This window comes from Watersipora subatra, chromosome 3, assembly GCF_963576615.1.
Source record: "Watersipora subatra chromosome 3, tzWatSuba1.1, whole genome shotgun sequence".
In the NCBI taxonomy this organism is placed as follows: domain Eukaryota; kingdom Metazoa; phylum Bryozoa; class Gymnolaemata; order Cheilostomatida; family Watersiporidae; genus Watersipora; species Watersipora subatra.
The window spans coordinates 10174706-10194360 of NC_088710.1; the positions used below are offsets into that span (position 1 = coordinate 10174706).

General features: G+C 37.0%; 1 protein-coding gene across 3 annotated transcripts in view; it reads left to right on the forward strand.

Moving 5' to 3' along the window:
* Positions 1-19655, forward strand: part of LOC137389568 (serine-rich adhesin for platelets-like) — a 53152-nt gene that overhangs the window by 30770 nt on the left and 2727 nt on the right. For 2 of the 3 annotated variants that reach the window (XM_068075615.1, XM_068075617.1), the window contains exons 10-17: positions 467-598; positions 3144-3272; positions 3843-4110; positions 9434-9619; positions 10422-10567; positions 12204-12375; positions 16812-17027; positions 17166-17429. In XM_068075615.1, coding sequence (XP_067931716.1) covers positions 467-598; positions 3144-3272; positions 3843-4110; positions 9434-9619; positions 10422-10567; positions 12204-12375; positions 16812-17027; positions 17166-17429 — 1513 coding nt within the window. The remainder of the gene's footprint in view (positions 1-466; positions 599-3143; positions 3273-3842; positions 4111-9433; positions 9620-10421; positions 10568-12203; positions 12376-16811; positions 17028-17165; positions 17430-19655) is intronic. The other variant, XM_068075616.1, reaches the window with a different exon arrangement.

A 19655-nucleotide genomic window follows, 5' to 3' on the forward strand; every position in this document is an offset into this window, starting at 1 on the left:
GCATTTGGCATTTGACTGCGCATATATGCAGCGATATATGGTGCAAAGCAACATGTACCCTTCCTAGCAGAGTCAAAAGTACAGGTGGTTTAGGTGGTACAGGTGGTACAGGCACTCGCAATGAGCAACTGATGCTGTTGTCACCATGGATTAGGCTGCCAGCTTGTTTCCGTGCACAGCTTGCCTTAGAGTATGCTGGCATGCTTGACACCTGCCCGATTGCTAAATAGGGAAAAGATTTCATAGGGCTGTCATGCCTAGTGTTCTTAAACAAGATTGCGATTATTTGTCCTGGCTGTCTTGTTCAGCTAGCGACAGTATTATTGAGAATGTATCCTGAAGAGCTATTCATACGTATGAGCTAAGACAAGAATCTCTAAGCTGTGTATAAGGTGTGAGCGCTTTCCATGCACAACCAGTCTTTGCTCGCTGTCTATCACTGCATGCCTGCCTTCTCTTCCCTTAGACACCACCAGATTCGCCAACTTCAGACAGACATAGCTTGTCTTCGAGCATGAACTCTCTGGTGAGTGCACCAGAGAGTGATGGGGCCTCGCAGCGCAGCTCTTCTCCTTCCAGCAGATTGCAGGCTATGAAGGTAGGGCAACTCCTGTTATGTCAAATACGCTCTTGTTGACAGGTGGCAAGCAGGTGTCTGTAGTCATTTCGCGTATGCTTGACAGTTGTGAATTGGTTACAGCTGTTGCTTCATCTTTTAATTATTGGTTGCTGTATGAGTTAGGTAATAATAACTTTATGGTTTTTTCATATATGTTATTTTGATGTGATTCACGGCTTGCGCTGACCTATTGATAGTCAACTCTCATATACACGCATGTAGCTGGAATGAGATCAGCTTATCCTAGCTGCAATTACCTATTGATGTGGGCTAGTGGATGCAGTAAAATAATTTTGTCATTCTGCATGCCTGATTACTAGCTTCCCTCAAAATATTTGAGCAACTACAACCAAAACAACGATTACAAATAAAATATGTATTTTAATGTAACGATTTTTAAACAAATATTGTGGCTGGACTTTACCATTAGTATGGGTATTGAGTAGAGATAAAAGCTCATGAATATGAGGTAGGTAAATTATTTGACATGCTTTCAAAAGAAATTGGACCTTATGAAGAAGGCTCTGATACATGGGCAGATAAAAACAAAATCTCTTAGAAGCAAGATATTTATTCTTATAACAATTTCATTGTAGGTTTTTAGTAAAGTAGTACGCAGAAAATTCTCCAACTGTTCCAATATTTACGTTTTCATTTTATAGTCATACTTTTTATTACCCGGCGTTGTCCGGGTAATAAAAAATCTATGGACAGAAAATTTTATTTTCATTAAACATATACAACATTTACCATTCTAACTTTTAAAATTCATATCATGGGAAAAGTGTTTTTATGCAGTTCAAATGACTTGAGAGAAAAAAGAATACAACTGTGAAGGTTTTCAAACAACTAATGTTTAAATTTCAAATCATGGAAGAAGTTTTTTTGTTGACATTAAGAGAAAATTTGGTATACCATTGTATGATTTTAGTTTTTTTCAGTGTTGGCATCATAAGGCAAAAATATCTTGTAGACATATAGAGTGGTATAGAAAACCATAGTAATTATCTAAAGCAATCACTGCCTGGTAAAAATCGTCAAAATCATCAACATAAAAAAATAGTAACAAAACAAAATGTTAATTTTAGTAATTATAGTTACCTACAATAACTTTAGTGCATTTTGTGGTTACGATCTGCAAGAAAAAGGATATGGTGGTTATGCAAGAAAATATAACACAATGTACTTCGGGCAAGACAAACGTGTAACATAAATGCTGAGTTTAACTCATTTGAATTTAGTTTACTAAAAACATACTTGAAGGATGTTTTAGTGTGCATTTTAGTAATCTTTTAACCAAAATTTTATCACTTATCTGACAGCGAACGCATTACGCTAAACTGAGACACAATCGCCAAATTTTAATTTCGAGAGAATTACTGTTAATATCGTTTGGCCGAAAACAATTTAGCCCTAGTACAGCGAGGACAAAAAAGCATCGTATTTCATAGAGTTTCAATCAATACGTCATTTAGCATGGGCAATCGAGAAAAGAGTATACTTTGTATGATAAGAGCAATTGAATAGTCAGAACAGCGTAGCTGGGTGGCTAAATGCACGGTTCGAAACTTGTGGTTGCGATCTTCGTGAGTTCAAATCCAGCAGATTGCGAGCTTTTAATTCTAAGATTTTAATAGCAATAGTCGGACATATCGAAGGATATACAGACACGCAAACTTTGAGATTTATCTTATTAGTAGAAATAGATAGATGGTGAAGTGATGCCAAGGGACTTTACACATGTGTAATAGAGGTGCCACGACCGTTTATTCAATGCCGTATTGTGGCCCTGGTTAGTTTAGCAGCTCCACATTCTACTGGAGTTTCTTACCTGCCCGTGTTGTAGAGGATACGTGTTTTAACCGACTAAATTTTCGGAAATGAACAGAAGCTGCATCTGAGTACTGTTTTATTTATTCACAATAATTGTTTTAATGGTATAGGAGTTTGTGCGAGTTGTTTTGCCATTTAAGCACTATATTTCTACGAGTCGCTATTTAATTGAAAGGTCGATTTGTTAAATGATGGAATTGGGGCAAGGTGTCCAAGAACCGTCTTTACTGATGCATATTCGTTGCGTTCTTTGTATTTCGTTACGCCGGCCTAATTTTTTGAGACGTATTTATCGGAAGCGTACTTGTAAATAACTTTGTTTAAGAAAGTTAACATGAGTTATCTCGTTAGTATCAGTTTGTCTTTCAAAGATTGTCACAGATTTACAACTCTCTCTTTAACATCCTTTCGTCAATCCTTGGGTTAAGCATTCGTCAACCAGCAATTATTATAAAACATGAGAATGCATCCCAATGTTTAATGCACCGTCGTCGCACTACGTGACATTGCCTCATACCTCTATACTCTAGCTTCAAAAGTTAGCTAAAGTCTATAAGGGTGCCATCATGACTATAAATTGAATATGGAAATGTTGGTATACCATTAATGATGCACGCTTTTCTAGGCTGGTTTACTTGCATGACTGCCTGCACCCGTTTTATTTGCTTTGACTAGAGTTGTTGTGTTTTAGTTAACAAACAACCATGGGTTGCTCAGTGTCGCCTCCCAAGATTCAGGTTTCACCTCACAGGATGCACTGTTTGCTGTAACTGCTCGAACTGTTAACTCCCAGGGCAGCAGTAGTAATGCTGTCACCAAGGTGTGTGTCACGCTAATGCCTGGTTTCTTCTCACGCTCAATGGATGACAAAAAAATTTTGCTAAAAAAATCCGTTTTGCAGGATTTGCTTTCTCATACCTAAATAGTTTACTTTTTTATAAGATAAAGAACCAGGTTTTTTATCTATAGCAGGGCTGCAGTCTAGGAAGACGTCATTATAGTAGAAGATATTTGTATTTGGTGCTCATATCCCCTGTTTATTACCGTCTGAGCATAAGCCAGAAAAATTGATGACAGTCGTGTTAGTGCGACTCTAATGTGCCAATTCTCAAACGTAGTTTGGACCACGAATGGTGTGTTTTGGACCATCATATGACTTGTGAATTCTAGACACATGCTAATAATAGTCTTGTTTTACTTTTCATCACCCAATTGAGCCACACAACGCAGAGAACTAACACTTGTCCTCTACCTCCCACTCAGTGTTTTAACCTTTTCATGCGAGTAGAAGATTATCCCCTCTCAACCCATAACTGTTTAAACTTATCTCGCTATGCGATCACCTTCATCTTTATTGGATAATCTGTAAATCAGTTGTTATACTTTGCAGCAGCGTAGTCATGGCAGCCTCGAAGAGGAGAAATCGGACTCGCTTAGTGTCTACTCGAGCATCAGCCAGGGCAGCAGCAACGAGTTTGACACAGCGAGTCACAACTCTGGCAGCACCCATTCAGTACCAACTGTGATTCAGTCACAACTGCGACAGCAGCCTCAACTTGACAGAGCGCACACTATCGGTGGTACCCGCACTCTGTCCCGCCCCACTGTCTCTATGGATACGTATGATGGGCCTCAGTCTACTCGTTCCTCAGGCTCAGGTCAGTGATATTCTAGTTTGGTTCCGTTGTCTCTTCTTATACTTGAATGTGAACTTACACAATTTTTCTGTATGTTTTATCAGAAAGTATCAGTATTTTTCTATTTCTATTATTGTTTTCTATGTGAGGTGATCTGGTTGCCAGGATGTTTCAAGATTAAAATCGATAAGCCTTCATTGCGATTAAAATGCTCTAAAGAAAAATGTGTGCAAAATGATGTCGCTGGTTTTTATTATTGTGAAATTTGATACCGGCTATTGCGTTCAAGTTGAAGCGTTACTCGACTGTATTCTCTCAGTTTCTCTAAAATTATAGACATCATAATCGCAACTTCGATTGATCCGGGTGTTTTAATCGCGATCAAGTTTTATCAATTTCAATCGTGAAGCATCTTGGCATGGGTACTCACTTTATTGTGAGTATGTCACTGTCTACCATAAAACCTCTAATTGAACACCCCCCTCTATTTAACTGCCACTATGGGAGAAGGGTTAAAAAATAGAGCGTACCATTTAATTGAACGCCACCTCCATATGAATGCCACTTTGACATTCTTTGCTATTTATGAACCCATAAAAGCAAGTGATCAGTAGAAAAGTGTCTACAAAGTCGCACTAATAATGACCTGGTTACATCAATAACAATTAATTGTTTTGTTGTTTCTATTCGTATTAAAGTCTGTTTTCTAACTTCAAAGCTTTTCAATTTTTTCGTTAAAACTTTGAAAGCTACACCATAGAAATAATTAATCACTGTACCAGACTAATAGTAGTTCTTTACTTCTTCTTTAACACGGTTTTGATACTTCGACGTATGTGATGAACGGTTTACATTTACGATGAATGACTATTTGTATGCTAAAAGTTGTGCTGAGCGCCCATGCCACCAAAAGTTTATCATTATATGTGTGAAATGTATCGCCTAAAAGTTTTGCTCTACTAAAAAAACTGTTTGGATGCTAATATCGACTAGTTCAGCAATGCAAAAAAACAGTTGGGCTCGGAAGACATCGTGGAAGGTATTGAACAGCCAGAAGGAGATGAAATCGTTCCATGCTAAAGCAACAATCAGAACGCTACTGGTTGAGCAAACTATACAAATATTTTTGTTTAAAAAAAACTTTAATTTTTTTTCTGCTTGTATTTTAAGTATGGTTGGTTTATGTCACTTGTTTTTAATACATATATATATCTGTAGAATTTGATAGATTATTATAAACTTGCAGATTTATAGCATATTTGAGAGCATCTTTGTGTTTATCCTAACTCGGCTTACAATTTTGGATGCAAACTGTAGCAAACATATCAATGAGTGCAATGAGATTTTATTCAACATTGTTAAATGTAGCATTAAATTTAAAAAGCAATAAAAAATTGAAAGCTCCAACAAATTGTAAAGGAGGGCACAGGCTATAATGTCATCTCAGGTTAATTGAAAGCAATAAATATTAACTGGTAGAGATATTTCTCCACTTCCCAATGCATATTTATTAAGAGACTAGCTGCATTACCCGCCTACATGAACAGATTCACGTGCAGCATAAGGTTTATTGAGCGTTGTCTTTCATACTGTAAAACAACTCCAAATATGCAGTCTACTGAAATTGAAGTCCTGATCGGAGTATGCGTGCACATATACATGCCAATGTTGGGGAGAACAATGGAAATCTGCAATGTGTTTTACAGCTAGATGCGTGTAAAATCTAGTAAATATTATAGATTCATGTGTCTAGATTCATGCATCCATTTATACCCGTCTATATTTGCAGTTGACGATCGCGCACTTCTGCCGCTGAGCCCCCGCCTCGGCTGACCAGTCTTTACCCGCCTCGCAGTTGACAATCGCGCTCTTGCACTCACCTCGCAATCAATCGCTTCGCACTCGCAATCAATCGCCTTGCAATCAATCAACCCGCACCCGTCTCACAATCGATCGCCTTGCACTCCTCGCAATCAATCGCCTCGCAATCAATTGCCTTGCACTCGCAATCAATCGCCTCGCACTCGCCTTGCAATCAATCACCTTGCACTCGCCTTGCAATCAATCACCTTGCACTCGCAACCAATCGTCTCGCAACCAATCGCCTCGCACTCGCAATCAATCGCCTAGCATTCAATCGCTTTGCAATCAATCGCCTCGCACTCGCCAACTCATTCATCCGGAAAGCCATGCCTGGAGACTCTCGCTGTAGGGACTTTTTCGCCCCTACTCGGGGCGAAAAAAGTCTCTCGAGTGACGCCACTGCCCCAAGCCTAGCTGTGCTACCTGGCGTTGCCCGGGTAGTAAAAAAGTCTTTGCACAGAAAATTGATTTGTATTTAACATATAACAACACTTGCCATCCTAACTTTCAAACTACATATCATGAAAGAAGTGTTTTGTGTATTTGAAATAAATTAAGAGAGAAAATGAAACAACTGTAAAGGTTTTCAAACTTTTTCAAACAACTACAACTTTCAAACTTCATATCATGAGGAAAAGGTTTTGCGCAGGACAACTGATTTAAAAATAAATAAAACAACTGTAAAGGTTTTCAAACCAAAAGTAAATTTAAAATTTCATAACTTCCAGCGACCTATATCTTTTGATAACGTATAGTGGAACCTCAGTTCTCGAACAAAATCAGTTCCAGAAGTTCGAGATCCGAAACAATTTTTCCCATTAAAATAGAATAATGTAAATTTTAATTCGCTTCAAGGTGAGAAAACAACTTCAGTAAGGTATTTTTTCAACATTTCACACCATAAGCTGTACTTGTGCCCGAGTAATAAAAAGTCTTTGCACAGAAAATCTATTTGTATTTTTAACGTATATAACAACATTTGCCATTCTAACATTCAAACTACATAGGTAACATGAGAAAACATGATAGGTAACCTATCATGAGAAAAGTGTTTTGTGTAGTTGAAATAATATGAGAGAAAATAAAAACAACTGTAAAGTTTATCAAACTTAGTCAAACAACTGTAACTTTCAAACTTCATATCATGAGGAAAAGGTTTTCTGCCAGTCTAATAAATTAAAAAAAATAAAACAATTGTAAAAGGGATTAGATGTAAATTTCAAATAATTAGCAAGTAATAGCTAAATTAAGTCGGTTTTGCAACAATTACAATAAAAGATGATACGGTAATGATACAATTAATACAAACTGAGAAAACAAAATAAAATTCATGAATATGTTGAATTAATAGTAGCAATTCTTGCATAAAAGTGTGTGGGTATAAAAAGGTTACTGTCCCACCAGAAACTATCCATCAATTCTTTGAATACGACGATACTAAAAATTATGACAGAATATCATAGTATTTTGTAGTTGAAATTTTATTAGAACAATGTCTGCCAAAAATGGTTGAATAAAAGAATAATATTAATAATGAAGATTGGAAACTAATCAAGTAATAATAACAGTGATAGGAAAATGAATAATGTTTAAACTTCAAACACGATACTCAATTTATGTTTAAAAGAATGCAAGTTGAAATAATAACAACGATGAAACAAACTTTAAAAAACTTATATTATAAACTTAAAAAGTCATAAAAAGTTTATAAAGGTAATAAGAGAATTTAAATTTATATATGTATACCTATATATATATTTCTCAAAGTATGTAAATGTGTGTAAATATAAGAGAGTGGAGAATAACTGATACTTGCAATCTTACACGATAAATCTTACAGTAATGTTTGTTGTAAAATGTGAAATTAATTACGAAAGACTAATTGTTTAGGTTTAAAAACAGAGATATGTAAGCTAATACATCTAGCTGAACAACCCAGCGTTGCCCGGGTAATGAAAAAACAACAGAAAATTGATTTGTATTTAACATATAACAACATTTGCCATTCTACCTAAAACAACTGTAAAGAGTTTCAAACTTACTCTGTCAAACAACTTTTAAACTTCATATCATGAGAAAAATGTTTCGTGCAGGTCAAATAAATTTTACAAATAAAACGACTATAAAGGGCTTAGATGTAACAGTGAAATAATTAGCAAGTAATAGCTAAATTGAGTCTGTTTTGCAACGATTACAATATGAGATGATTCGGTAATGATACAATTAATACAAACTGAGAAAAAATAAAATTCGTGAATATGTTGAATTAATAATAACAATTCTTGCATAGAAGTGTGTGTGTGTGTGTGTATAAAAAGGTTAATGTTCCACCAACAGCTATTCATCAAAACTCTGAATACGGCGATACTGGTACGACGATATGTTATTTAAAAATAAAATATTGTAGTGTCTTTGTCTGATCGAAGGTGAGAGAATCTAGATGCTATTCCTACTCGAGATAATACAATAGTCCGCGTGAAAAGTAGTGACCTTAACAGCGATTTAGCAATTGAACTTTAAGAAAAGCCAGAAATAGAGGTTCACAAAAACGGCATCGTGTTTCATAGAGTTAATAAAATTTAATCGCCAAATTCTAATATCGAGATAATCTATTGTCGATATCGTTTTGCCAAAAATGAATCAGCCCTAATACGTCAAGGACAAAAAAGCATCGTGTGTCATGAAGCTAAAAGAAAGCCAGAGTTGTAATTATTACGTCATTTTTGTTGGGAAATGGTAAACGATGAATAGGTTATGTATAGAGGCGTGTACTAACCGGAGATTCACGTTAACGCGCCCTAGATACCTAGTAGCGGGTAATAGTCCGAAAAGTACGGTACTCTATAAGGCGGACACTCAATCAAACACTCAGACAGACAACGATTGTCGTTTATATAGTAGATCTTTCACAAGTTGGAGTTATTTTAACAGATTTATTGGGTCTAAAAGGGTTAATGTTGCTCCACCTGAGGGAGAGTGCGAAATATAAGAGGCATTCAAAGCTTACGTGTATGTTGTACGCTTTGGCAATGACCTGCGGATAACCTGAATACACACAGTGGCAAAATATGTATGCATTGAACTCGCCTGAACAAACACTGACATGCATTTCCCTCAACATCTGTTAGTAAGTAGAAAGACAGCTTGCTCAAACTCCTTTAGTCACTTATTATTAATTCTCTACTCGATAGAGGCTTTTTAATAGTATCTGGTACACAAGAATTCTCCCTTTCAACAGAGGTTTTTGTTTGCACTTGGACCATGTGATTTGTACACGGCGTTACTACTGGACTCTTTCATTTCAAATCATTATCCAATTCAACCGATATTACTATGTATGTATGTCAAAAACTTTCAAGCTTATAAGTTAATGAGCATTCGGGGTGATGTAATGAAGAACTGTTAGTAGTAGTAAAAATGTTTCATGTTAATGGATCTAGAAGCATTGGTAGTTGTTGTAAAGAGATTTGTTGTTTCACAGATATAAATTGCATGGGCCCTCCTCCTCGGCCCCAGAGGGTGAGCAGTTATGATGGCAGTACATCTTCCAACGGCTCTCAGGGTGCCAAGAGAAGCAACACTCTGAGCAGTAACAGAAGCTCTATGCCTCCTAGAGCTCGGGCTAAGCCTAAGCCTGTGGCCTTGCCCTCCGTTCCCTTCATGGATAGTAAGTTTTAACCCCCTGCCAGCTACAAAATGTAGCAGTAGCTACTAGGAACAGATGCAGCATCGAGTGTATTTAGCATTATAACTAGCCAACAACAGCTAGTTTAGTCGAAACAGGATGACATACAACAAGCAAACAGCAGCTTCAGAAGATTTCGTTTGGGGAAGTAGCCAGAGTTCTGTAAGAGTTAAAGCTTGCAACCAAACAGCTTCAGGCATGCTGAATTCACTTCGGTCAGAGGCGCCAAAATTCTCGTTTGGTTGGACAACTTATTCTTATATCTTCACAAATGATCAAGTCAATAAATATGTAGAGTGAAAAAAATGGAATCCTACGACCAGGAGATAGCTTAAGTGGTTTTAATTTTTTGAGTTCGGTTCTGACCCGTGTGGCCCTTTTTACAAGCCGAGATATGCGCACTTCAAACCTTTGATTCAATTGCCGCTTAATCAAGGCTGTAGGATTTACAGAGACCATCTGACTGGCTGCAACCACAGCTATGACTATTATGTGACATGTGTCGTTAGGTAGGGTCATGACAGTCCACGGCTATAAATAGTACTGCTTCAATTAGTGCTGTAACGCTAGCTAGAATAATATTTTTATTGGACTATACCAATTGGGCTGCGATGGTAGCTTAAACTAAGTGAACACTTAGCAGTCACAATCAGAATAATATGCTATTGCTGTAGATTTGAATCTGAAGCAATTGGGTTGGTTAGGACCCACGGCTCATTACACGATTGATGTCTTTAGCATTTTTCAAATAACTGAGCATGAAATGTGTCTCTCTCCTCTATAGCTGAACCGATATACATGAACACCCAAGAGCTGGCTGCCAAGATTGCAGCTCGCAAAAAGATGGAAGAAGAAGATAACCAGCAATCTGTCTCGCAGTCTGTTTCCTCAGATAACAGGCCACCGACCACAAGAGATGAAGAGAGAAAGGTTGGTATCCTGTTCATAATTGATCTCGGCCATACAAGGCGCTAGGGGTACGAGTGATATCAACTGATAACTAATGTTTGTAGCAATAACAGTGAGTGCTATATGGCAATTCCAGTTTCCATGTCAGGTATCACGCTAGATTTAGTTTATCTCTCCGTGTTCTGACAAGTGTGTACAACTCCTACCTACTAGAGGCGTAAGTTATCTATTATAAGCTTACTTGCTAAGGTTTTTCTTATTTCACATAGGGTACAACAACTCAAGATTTGCTACAAAATTACCCAGAATAGAACCATATTTATACATTGAGACAACCATATATACATTTACACATATTTATACATATTTATACATATTTATACATATGGCTGCTTGACACAAAATATTTTCCCAAGTTTAGTGTTGTTAGCTTGAGCTAGCCGTGTATTAGTAATGGTATGCTTGGAACAGTAACTGGATTGTGGGGTTTTGCTTAGATACATGAATATCCCCAAATTTTGTGCATTGGAATATAGAGCCTCTCACAGCATTCAGGGGGCTGGTCAATGGGGCTCACTTGCTGGAAACCAGCTGGAAACACAGCTGGACACAGCTAGAAACCTCAACTAGATTCAGACACTTTTTAATAAGGCATTTTAACTTTACCCGATGTCTAACTCTGCTTTAGCTTTCTAAATCGCTGACTTCCTTGCATGTACAATAGCAGTACTAGAGATCAATAAGTGGTGGTAGCTGATACTCCGCACGTCATGTTCACTTGCAGGTGGACTATGCACAGGATGAGGTGAGCATGCTTTTGAAATATCGCTAGCCGTCCATTTTGTAAAACTTGAACTTTTGGACTTTTTTAAACTTTCAATTAAGGGATGGAAAACGGTGCCCGAACTTTTAAGCTATTGATAAAATGATTATAGGAAGCTCGATGGAGGCGGTATTCGACTGGTAGCAATATTGCTGCCGCTGTTAAGGAAATGGAAGCCTCTACGGTGGCTCTAAATAACCTTACCGATGCAGATCTGTTGTTTCGGCAGGCAAGAGTAGAAGTAGTATTGTTGTTCTCTGCTGAGTGTAAGGGGTATTCGGTCCCCTCTCACAATATCAGTTCATTTGGTGTTTTACAAAATTGACAGCTATTTGACACAATTGTTCATGTGGAGTCGTCGTATCTTTGTGCGTGTGCATCAAGTAGTGACAGCTTGTTGTAATACCTTGGTTTGTGGTGTAGCAACCTTACGTTGTAGTTAGGCTTGTGTCAGGCAATGATTGGTTGGTCACTATTACAGCTTACGTGATGATTGGTAGATATAGTGCTAGTCAATGCAATAGTAAAGTATTCTCTATTTCAATGGTTTACACACATTTTTCCTCGCGCAAGATCTTTGGTAATGGTACTGCGCAGTGTTTAGGGATCAACGAAAAATTTTCAAATTTTCTTCTGTTCGGGAAATATAAATTTTTATGGGTACCTCTCAGACAAACCTGTGGTCATATACTGTATTTCACAGCTAGTATAGGTGTAGTGTTGCATTTGGCTGGCTTTTCTTAGCTGCAAAACCGCTAGTTGTTGATTGCCTCCCTTGTAAAATGCCAGAGCTTGAGATAGTTTAGGGCTACAAGGGCGCTCTTTACCACTTAGGCACAGAATGATGCTCTTGCTGATGCCATAGCTGAATTAGAGGCGAGCACGGCTGCGCTGAACGACTGCCTAGAGGAACCTAACAACAGGCAATCTGTAGTGAGCTCGAGTGGCTATGGCACCACCACCAGCAACTCGTCAGCATCCGAAGACATCCAGCTTATAACCCACGGTAAGCTCGTGAGTTTTAGTGCTCGCTGGCTGGCTCGCATCGCTCATTGCTGGCCATTACTAGCCTTTATAGATAGACCTCTCCATTGCACTCTTCCTCTAGACCAGGCTATCGAGAGCTGTCTGCTCTACATGTTCAGACATGCTGTAGTAAATTGCATTCTATACAGCCAGCTTTTGGTGAATTCCTTAGAAATTAAGCTTTTATTCAATGATTCAAATTTTTTGGTAATTATGTGCTATAATAGCTTTTATAATTTTGTTTTATTTTTAAAATGCTCATTTCCAGTGTTATTTAAAAAGTAACTAGGTCATGTTTCATGTAAATCCTAGAGAGAACACTTTGTAGCAGCATTTCATTGGCATAAATCTTCCAATCACAATGCAATCATGCGTCTTACCGGAGATGTTTAGCATTTCACCTCGGTTGTCCTGATTGAAAACACAAATTAAGTCCGCCGACTTACATGTACATCACAGGCTATATTTATTAATCAATGTTCATTCTGGAAATGTAGGCTATTAGTGTATCAGATCATAAAAGACTAGCTAATGAGAAAATTAGTTTGTGAGGCTTGGAAATAGGAATTATCAAAAGAAATTCAGAAAATAATCCATCTTCAATTATTCTATGTCAAATTTAAGTTTTTCCTCTGATAATAATCAATATTTCTTTAATGGTTGCATATAATTTTATAAATAAAAACAATCTTTACTTCAACAAGGCAAGGTCGAGAGTGCTATTGGTTTAATTATGCATGTTGCTGGGTAATTGTAACGGACGTTGGCTTTCTAAATACGGTACTTATTTTCTCAACACGTATTCGTATAAATATCTACACTGGTATCGAGAGTTGTCGTATTTAGATATTCGTATAAATATCGTGAAATATAGAGATATTCGTATAAATAAATAAATATTCGATAAATATAGAGATATTCGTATAAATATCTACACTAGTATCGAGAGTTGTCTGCTCTATCTACACTGGTTTAGCAATACTTTGCAAAGCTCATTTTTATCGCATAATAAAAAAAGTTGTATTAAAAACTAGTCAATACGCCCTGTCAAACATACCTGTAATCTGGCCAAGGTTTAGTATTCAAGTGGAAATAGATGTGATATCTTGTCAGGAGCGCGGCTAATGTCCTATGGCAGCAATAATGTTCTACCCGGTTTAGTTACTGTTGAGTGGCTATAATAGTGGTAACCTGTTGAAACTTTCTTCTAGTAAGCAGAGTTTCATGACCATCTTGTTCACTGATGTCGCATCAAAAACATAGATGAACTCTAGTGCCATCCAGTCTTTGTTTTACTCAGCCCTTCCAAGTTGTTCCTTGAACGATCATGTGAAATGTTTATCATTTTTATTATAACTCTTAACATTGTTTCACCTAGCAAATTTTATTGTGACCCACAATATATTTGAACACAGCACGATAATTGCACTATTATAGACATCACGTTGATCCAAGTTGTCTTGCTGCTGTTGAAATGAGTATTTTCCTTGCATTTGCATGTCACTTTCGCTTAGTTCATCCTTGCTGGGTACCAGTTGATATCCAGTAAATAGTAGTGACCGGCCCTTGTGTACTTCTTGATAGCTGTGAGAGTGAGGCCAGTGCCACGGCCCCGTCTCAGTTCATTCTCCTCATCGTAGGTAAGGAAGCACCTTCAAATAGGCAGTCAATAGTTTGACCTGCACTCACGCGGTTGTCGTACCTCCTCGACTCTGTTACATTTATGGCTGCTCTAACGCTAGCAACTGGTAACTTACCTCTGACACACCCCCTTCTATGTGTGACATCAACGCCGGGTCAGCATCCAGTATGTACAATTCAACTCTAGAAAAAGGCTGCCATTTTGTTAGTTAGTTTTAGCCCCGAAAATGCGGTCAGCTGAGCATAGCAGATCTCGTTTGTTTTGTTTATAAGACTATCAAAGCCTGTTGGTGAAAACCTCAAAATAAAATACTTTTTATTTTGGCAGTTTTACAGAGAGCATTTTTATAGAATTAAGTTTATATAGGGATACACAGTTGGCTTCTTCTGTCAGGAGATCGGACAAATATGATTACCTTCTTTGAGCCCTAATTATCAGTAAATATTATAGCTGTAGCGTTAATGGGTATCACATAAACATTCATCTTGCTGAGGGCGTAACAAACTTCATAAAAAGTTATAAATTCATCCTAGTTTGTTGCGTTGACAAGTTTTTCGCATACACAAGGTTTGGAGAGTGATACTTGTAGCGGAAGGTGTAGTCTACAAACACAATGAGGGGTGTTGTGTCCTTGGTTAGTTGTCATCTCAGTCATAATGAGAGGAGCTATCGATTATTTTTCTCGATTACGACTGTTTTCTTTTTATTTTAATTGATGCTTTACTCGTTGTTGGCTCGTGTCTAGAGTTCCTCTACTATTCGTTAAAATATTTTCTTTATCATTCTGGTGTTGATTTGAGTGTACGACCTGAAACTTGTGTCTCTGGCTATTGCTTGCATGTGATGTGGAAGTGCAGCATGTGTTTTAATACTCATTCATGTGACCAGTTTAGTGTTCTGATGCCACCTGTGCTATGATTTCTGGGTAAAAGCAATTTTAATTATTTTAGTGATTTCTCACGTGATCTATTTTTGCTGAAATATTTGGATGGTTGATTCATAGTTTGTTAAAGCATTTGTTTGCTAGAGGTTAGACCTATTTTGAAAATGGCTACAAAGTAAAAATTTACAAAATCGTTCCATTACTTTATGCTAACATAAAGTTTCAAAATTTTTGTCGTTGTCCCGAAGTTCAGCCAATTAGAAAGAGGTTTCAGCAGTATGCAAGTTTAAATTTTAATGGTGAAAATTGTATGAAAATATGGCGCTCTAAACGTTGCATTACTGGGTGTATGGATCGCATATATACGATTTAGAAGTGACTTCAAATAATGGTTTTTAACCGTTCCTGTAGCATAAAACTTACCTGTAGGTGTAAAGTAGGGCACCTCAAAACTGTGGCCACACAGTAACGAAACTGGTACTGTTCAAGCACACGTGTCTCAGTCTGAACAACTGAAGTTAACAAAGAATTGCAATGATTTTCAGAACAAAACTTAAAAATTGGCATTATGGCAGCTATTTCCTGTCCTATGATTGTACGATTCCGTTTGTTGCATTCGCAATCACGAATTAATCATTGGTGAAGAACAATAGTGAGTATTGCAATCGCTAATAATAAGTTGACCAATCAAAAACTAGCTGGCAAAACCAAATTGACCTTGACCAAAGCAATTTGGATGCAAGCTTTTACATTTAGGTTTCTGTAACTACTTTTCACAACACATCAGACACTTTGGTTGTCATGTAGCCACGACTTTAGACCTCAGGCTATTGGCCGTGGCGCAGCGCACCACAACAAAATTAGTGTCATAAAAATATTGAATCACTAAAAGGTTGCACGTTCATATTTACTTTCTACATAGAAGTTGTACCTGAATTGTTGCCGCGTATTGCCATCAAAGTTTCTGTCGCTTGGTCATTTAGCGCCAGACATGTTTATAAGTTTAAAAGTTGATTAGATCTATCTGTCAGGATTGAACAGCAAACTACATATATTAAAAATTACAAGGTTACATAGAATTTATGTATATTAGTAGCTATATTTGGTGACATTGGCTGCAGGTTATTCCCTAAAGTTTGTGAATAAAATACACATGACATATAAACCGGCTATTGCTCATCGCCAACTAAATGTCAACTGTATGCCAGCTTTCACACACGAGTTCCTATATAAATAGTCTGATTAAGTGGACATTTATGCATATGAAAGTAGCCATGATAGCTGTGTAGCACTGCTAGTTGAAGGTTATTTGAAAGTCGTGTGAAAAGAAGCCTTTATCACACTGAATGTAGTCTCACATATTATCGACAGCGGCTCTAGGCTCATGTTATCATATATCGTATTAGATAAAAAAACTGATTTATAAAATAAAGTTTGCCAGTAAAGCGTCTGTAAAATTCTAATATTAGGAAAACCTCTGGCTAATCTATTTGCTTCCTATTCTATTTTACCACAAGTATGTCATCATTGATAAAATTGGAGTCATTTCCTAATGTCAATCATGCCTAATCAATATGTCATTGTACTTAGGATTTGTTCTTGCAATGCCAATGCATTTAGGGTGGTTCTATTAGCATGATGAAATACAAGCGTTTGTAATTTAGTATATTTATCTGAACAGTGGCTCAAAATACTCTGTCCTACTATTCTATTATGAATGCAGGATTTTAACTTGAATTTTAGTGCATTCTTTAAAATTTAAAGTTTTTAACACAATTTTATTACTTGAAAAATTAAACTTTTTTTTGGAAATCTTTAAATTTCATCTAAAGACTGATGTCCCATTTTCTTGTTGTGAATAAAGTGTGTAAATTTTTTTCTGCCCTTACAGAAACTGTAGATACTTACCACACAAACTCAATAAATATGCAGAGTGTCAGCTCTTCCAACCGCATCTCAGAGGAATCCTGTCCCCAAACCCCTGAATCATTACAAGATGAGGCTCAGCCAGAACCTCCTCTACAAAGTATATCTACTCCTGTCGATTCCACTCGCACTTCTGTCACTGACCAGAGACACGCCAATGAGGTTAAACGCGAAGCAGAAGGTACTTATCGCCTGTAATGGTTCTCATTATGGTTTGTAGATATGTTTCATTGCACGAACGAAAGTGAGTGGCTGTCGTATAATTTTGATATATATTTATTTATTGTATATTTTAATATCGAATACTTGATTGTCGAAGGTGTGGAAGTGTCCAACTGGGCTGGCAAAGCTTTAATGCGTAAGCCAACTGGTCAAGTCAAACCACCGCCTCCTGTGCGTCGCTCTTCCTCAGTTACGACTAGCGTGAATGGAATGGAAAGGGTGGCCAGTCAGAGGGCCTCAAAACCACCCGTCGTTAGTCCAAAACCCAAACTACAAGAGACCAACAGTCGAAGTAGTTCATCTACTGCGAGGGCAAGCGAATCTTTTCCGTCTCCCCCACCGCTTCACCATGATGATGAAGGTGAGCATTGTATCAATATATACTTACGTAACAGCATATATATACGTATCAGCATATATATATACGCATCAGCATATACATACGCATCAGGATATACATACGTATCAGCATATACATTCGTATCAGCATATACATACGTATCTAATTGACTCAATTTCTTCTCATACCTCTGTCTGTGCCTCTGTCAATGAAACTGTTGGGTTGCACTACAATATTTTCTGTATCCGCCGGAACTGAATATGACACTGATCTCAAAGAGCTGTGTACAGTTTTCAGAGAAAGATCTTTTTCTGACGAGCTTTCTCTGTATTGAAGCGGCAGGTTTAGTGTAATTAAGTTAGACAACAAAACTCTAATGGCATGACTTGATCAATGGCATAATATAATCTGGTGTACTTTGTTGTTATTGGACCATGATATACAAATGCATCGTTGTGTTTGCTCGATAACATTTGTAATGGCGGTCACCGATGAACGTTGCTGAGTAGTGGGGCTTCATTCTCTAGGATTAGAGTTCTACATTAGTTTCTCTCTTCCTGCCAAAGGGTCGTCGATTGCCCTTTTGTTACACCGTCATCCTAATTTCATTTTGACGGCTTTAAGAATTATCGACTTTATTATTGTTTTATTCAGTAGCAAAAAGTTCTGCTTGAAATTGATCAAAAGTTATGTTGCAGCTTTTGAACATGTTTATAAATCTTGCAGACTTTTAAATTTTCCATGAAGGAAGTCAAGTAGCTTACTAACTATCCGTTTATAAACATAATCCACCTTTGCAAGCAATTTATATAAAAAACTGCTTCTGAGCTTCAATAATAGTGATAATAATTTAAAATGCCATTTAACTTAGTTAAAAGTAATTTATGAACTGTCTAAGTGGTGATCTCAGCCATTATAACCTGATTTGGGGATCAGAAAACAGTAGCATAACAGTAATTAAATCAGGCGTTCAATAAACGAATTTTCTTTTTTAACACCTGCGGAAAAAGCCAGAAATTAACTTCCTAAACACTAGGTTTACGCCAACGATTTTACGCCCTAACGTTGTAGCGGTTCGGAGTTGCACTTTATCGAGACAAGACTAACTATGTATTCCTCAACAGAGAACTTGTTAAAGTAGACTCGCTTTAGGGTCAAGGTCACTTTTCGATTCTCGCTTCCTACACTTGTGACACTAACTCAACCAGAGTACCTGATCAGAGTTTTCTTTATCATTAATAATATTAATATTCTTCTATGTTACAAAATAGTAACATAATTTAGTACTTGTTATACAATTATTACTTCAAATGTCACATGACAATAATCGCTTTCAGTAAAAAAAATTTCCATGTTAGAAAAGTTAAGCCGGGGAAGAGATTGGCACCAGTGCAGGGGGACATGTACAATCGGCAGGTTCAGTTATTTAATGAATAAGGTAATAAAATAAATAAAAAGGTAATTATCTCACCATTGTCGTATGAGCAACCCATTGTTGGCAATTATAGTAGTTATAATAAACTCGCGTGGTAGTGTGATGAAATATGCTGCATTGTTTTATCTCCTTGGAGAGAGCTTAACTGGATATTCTCGATTAGAATCTATCGGAGAGTTTCTGTGATGTCAAATAGTAGTCTCACTGTGAATGTCTTCGCACAAATTTAGTGAAGCGAAATGGCGTCAAATTCGTTTCTCCCTGATTTTACTGTTTCCATGCTTCGGAGGGAAGAAACTCCGAATCCATTCGAAGCATGGAAACCCAGTAAAATTCTTCAGACAGACAACACACCAATCAAAACTTTTTTCATATTAGTTATGAAATGCTTTAAAAAGAAGGTTTTAGTCCAATAATATTATTTGGCTAGAGGGAAGGCATGCGTCTTAAACTTCATGAAACTCATTCGATAGTTATTAAGTTTGTTTTATAAGTTTAACCTTGTCTGAGTGCATAATTATTGGAAAAAGTCATTTATTTTGTTGCCAAATGATGCTAGAACTGTATTTTAACTTGGAACATATGTGCTAAAATGGACTGATGAAAACTTTAGCAACTTTTATTACCGGTTTTTACAGACTTTCGATGTATCATGGTTGAAATCCAAAGTTGGGATGTTTCTTTTTACCACACTGTCGTTGAATTTGACTGATTGCTGAATTAGTTTATGGCCTTGAAGGGCTGGTACAACGCGTATACAACGCATTGTACACATTATTACACTTTGATATTATTAATAATATTAATGTGTA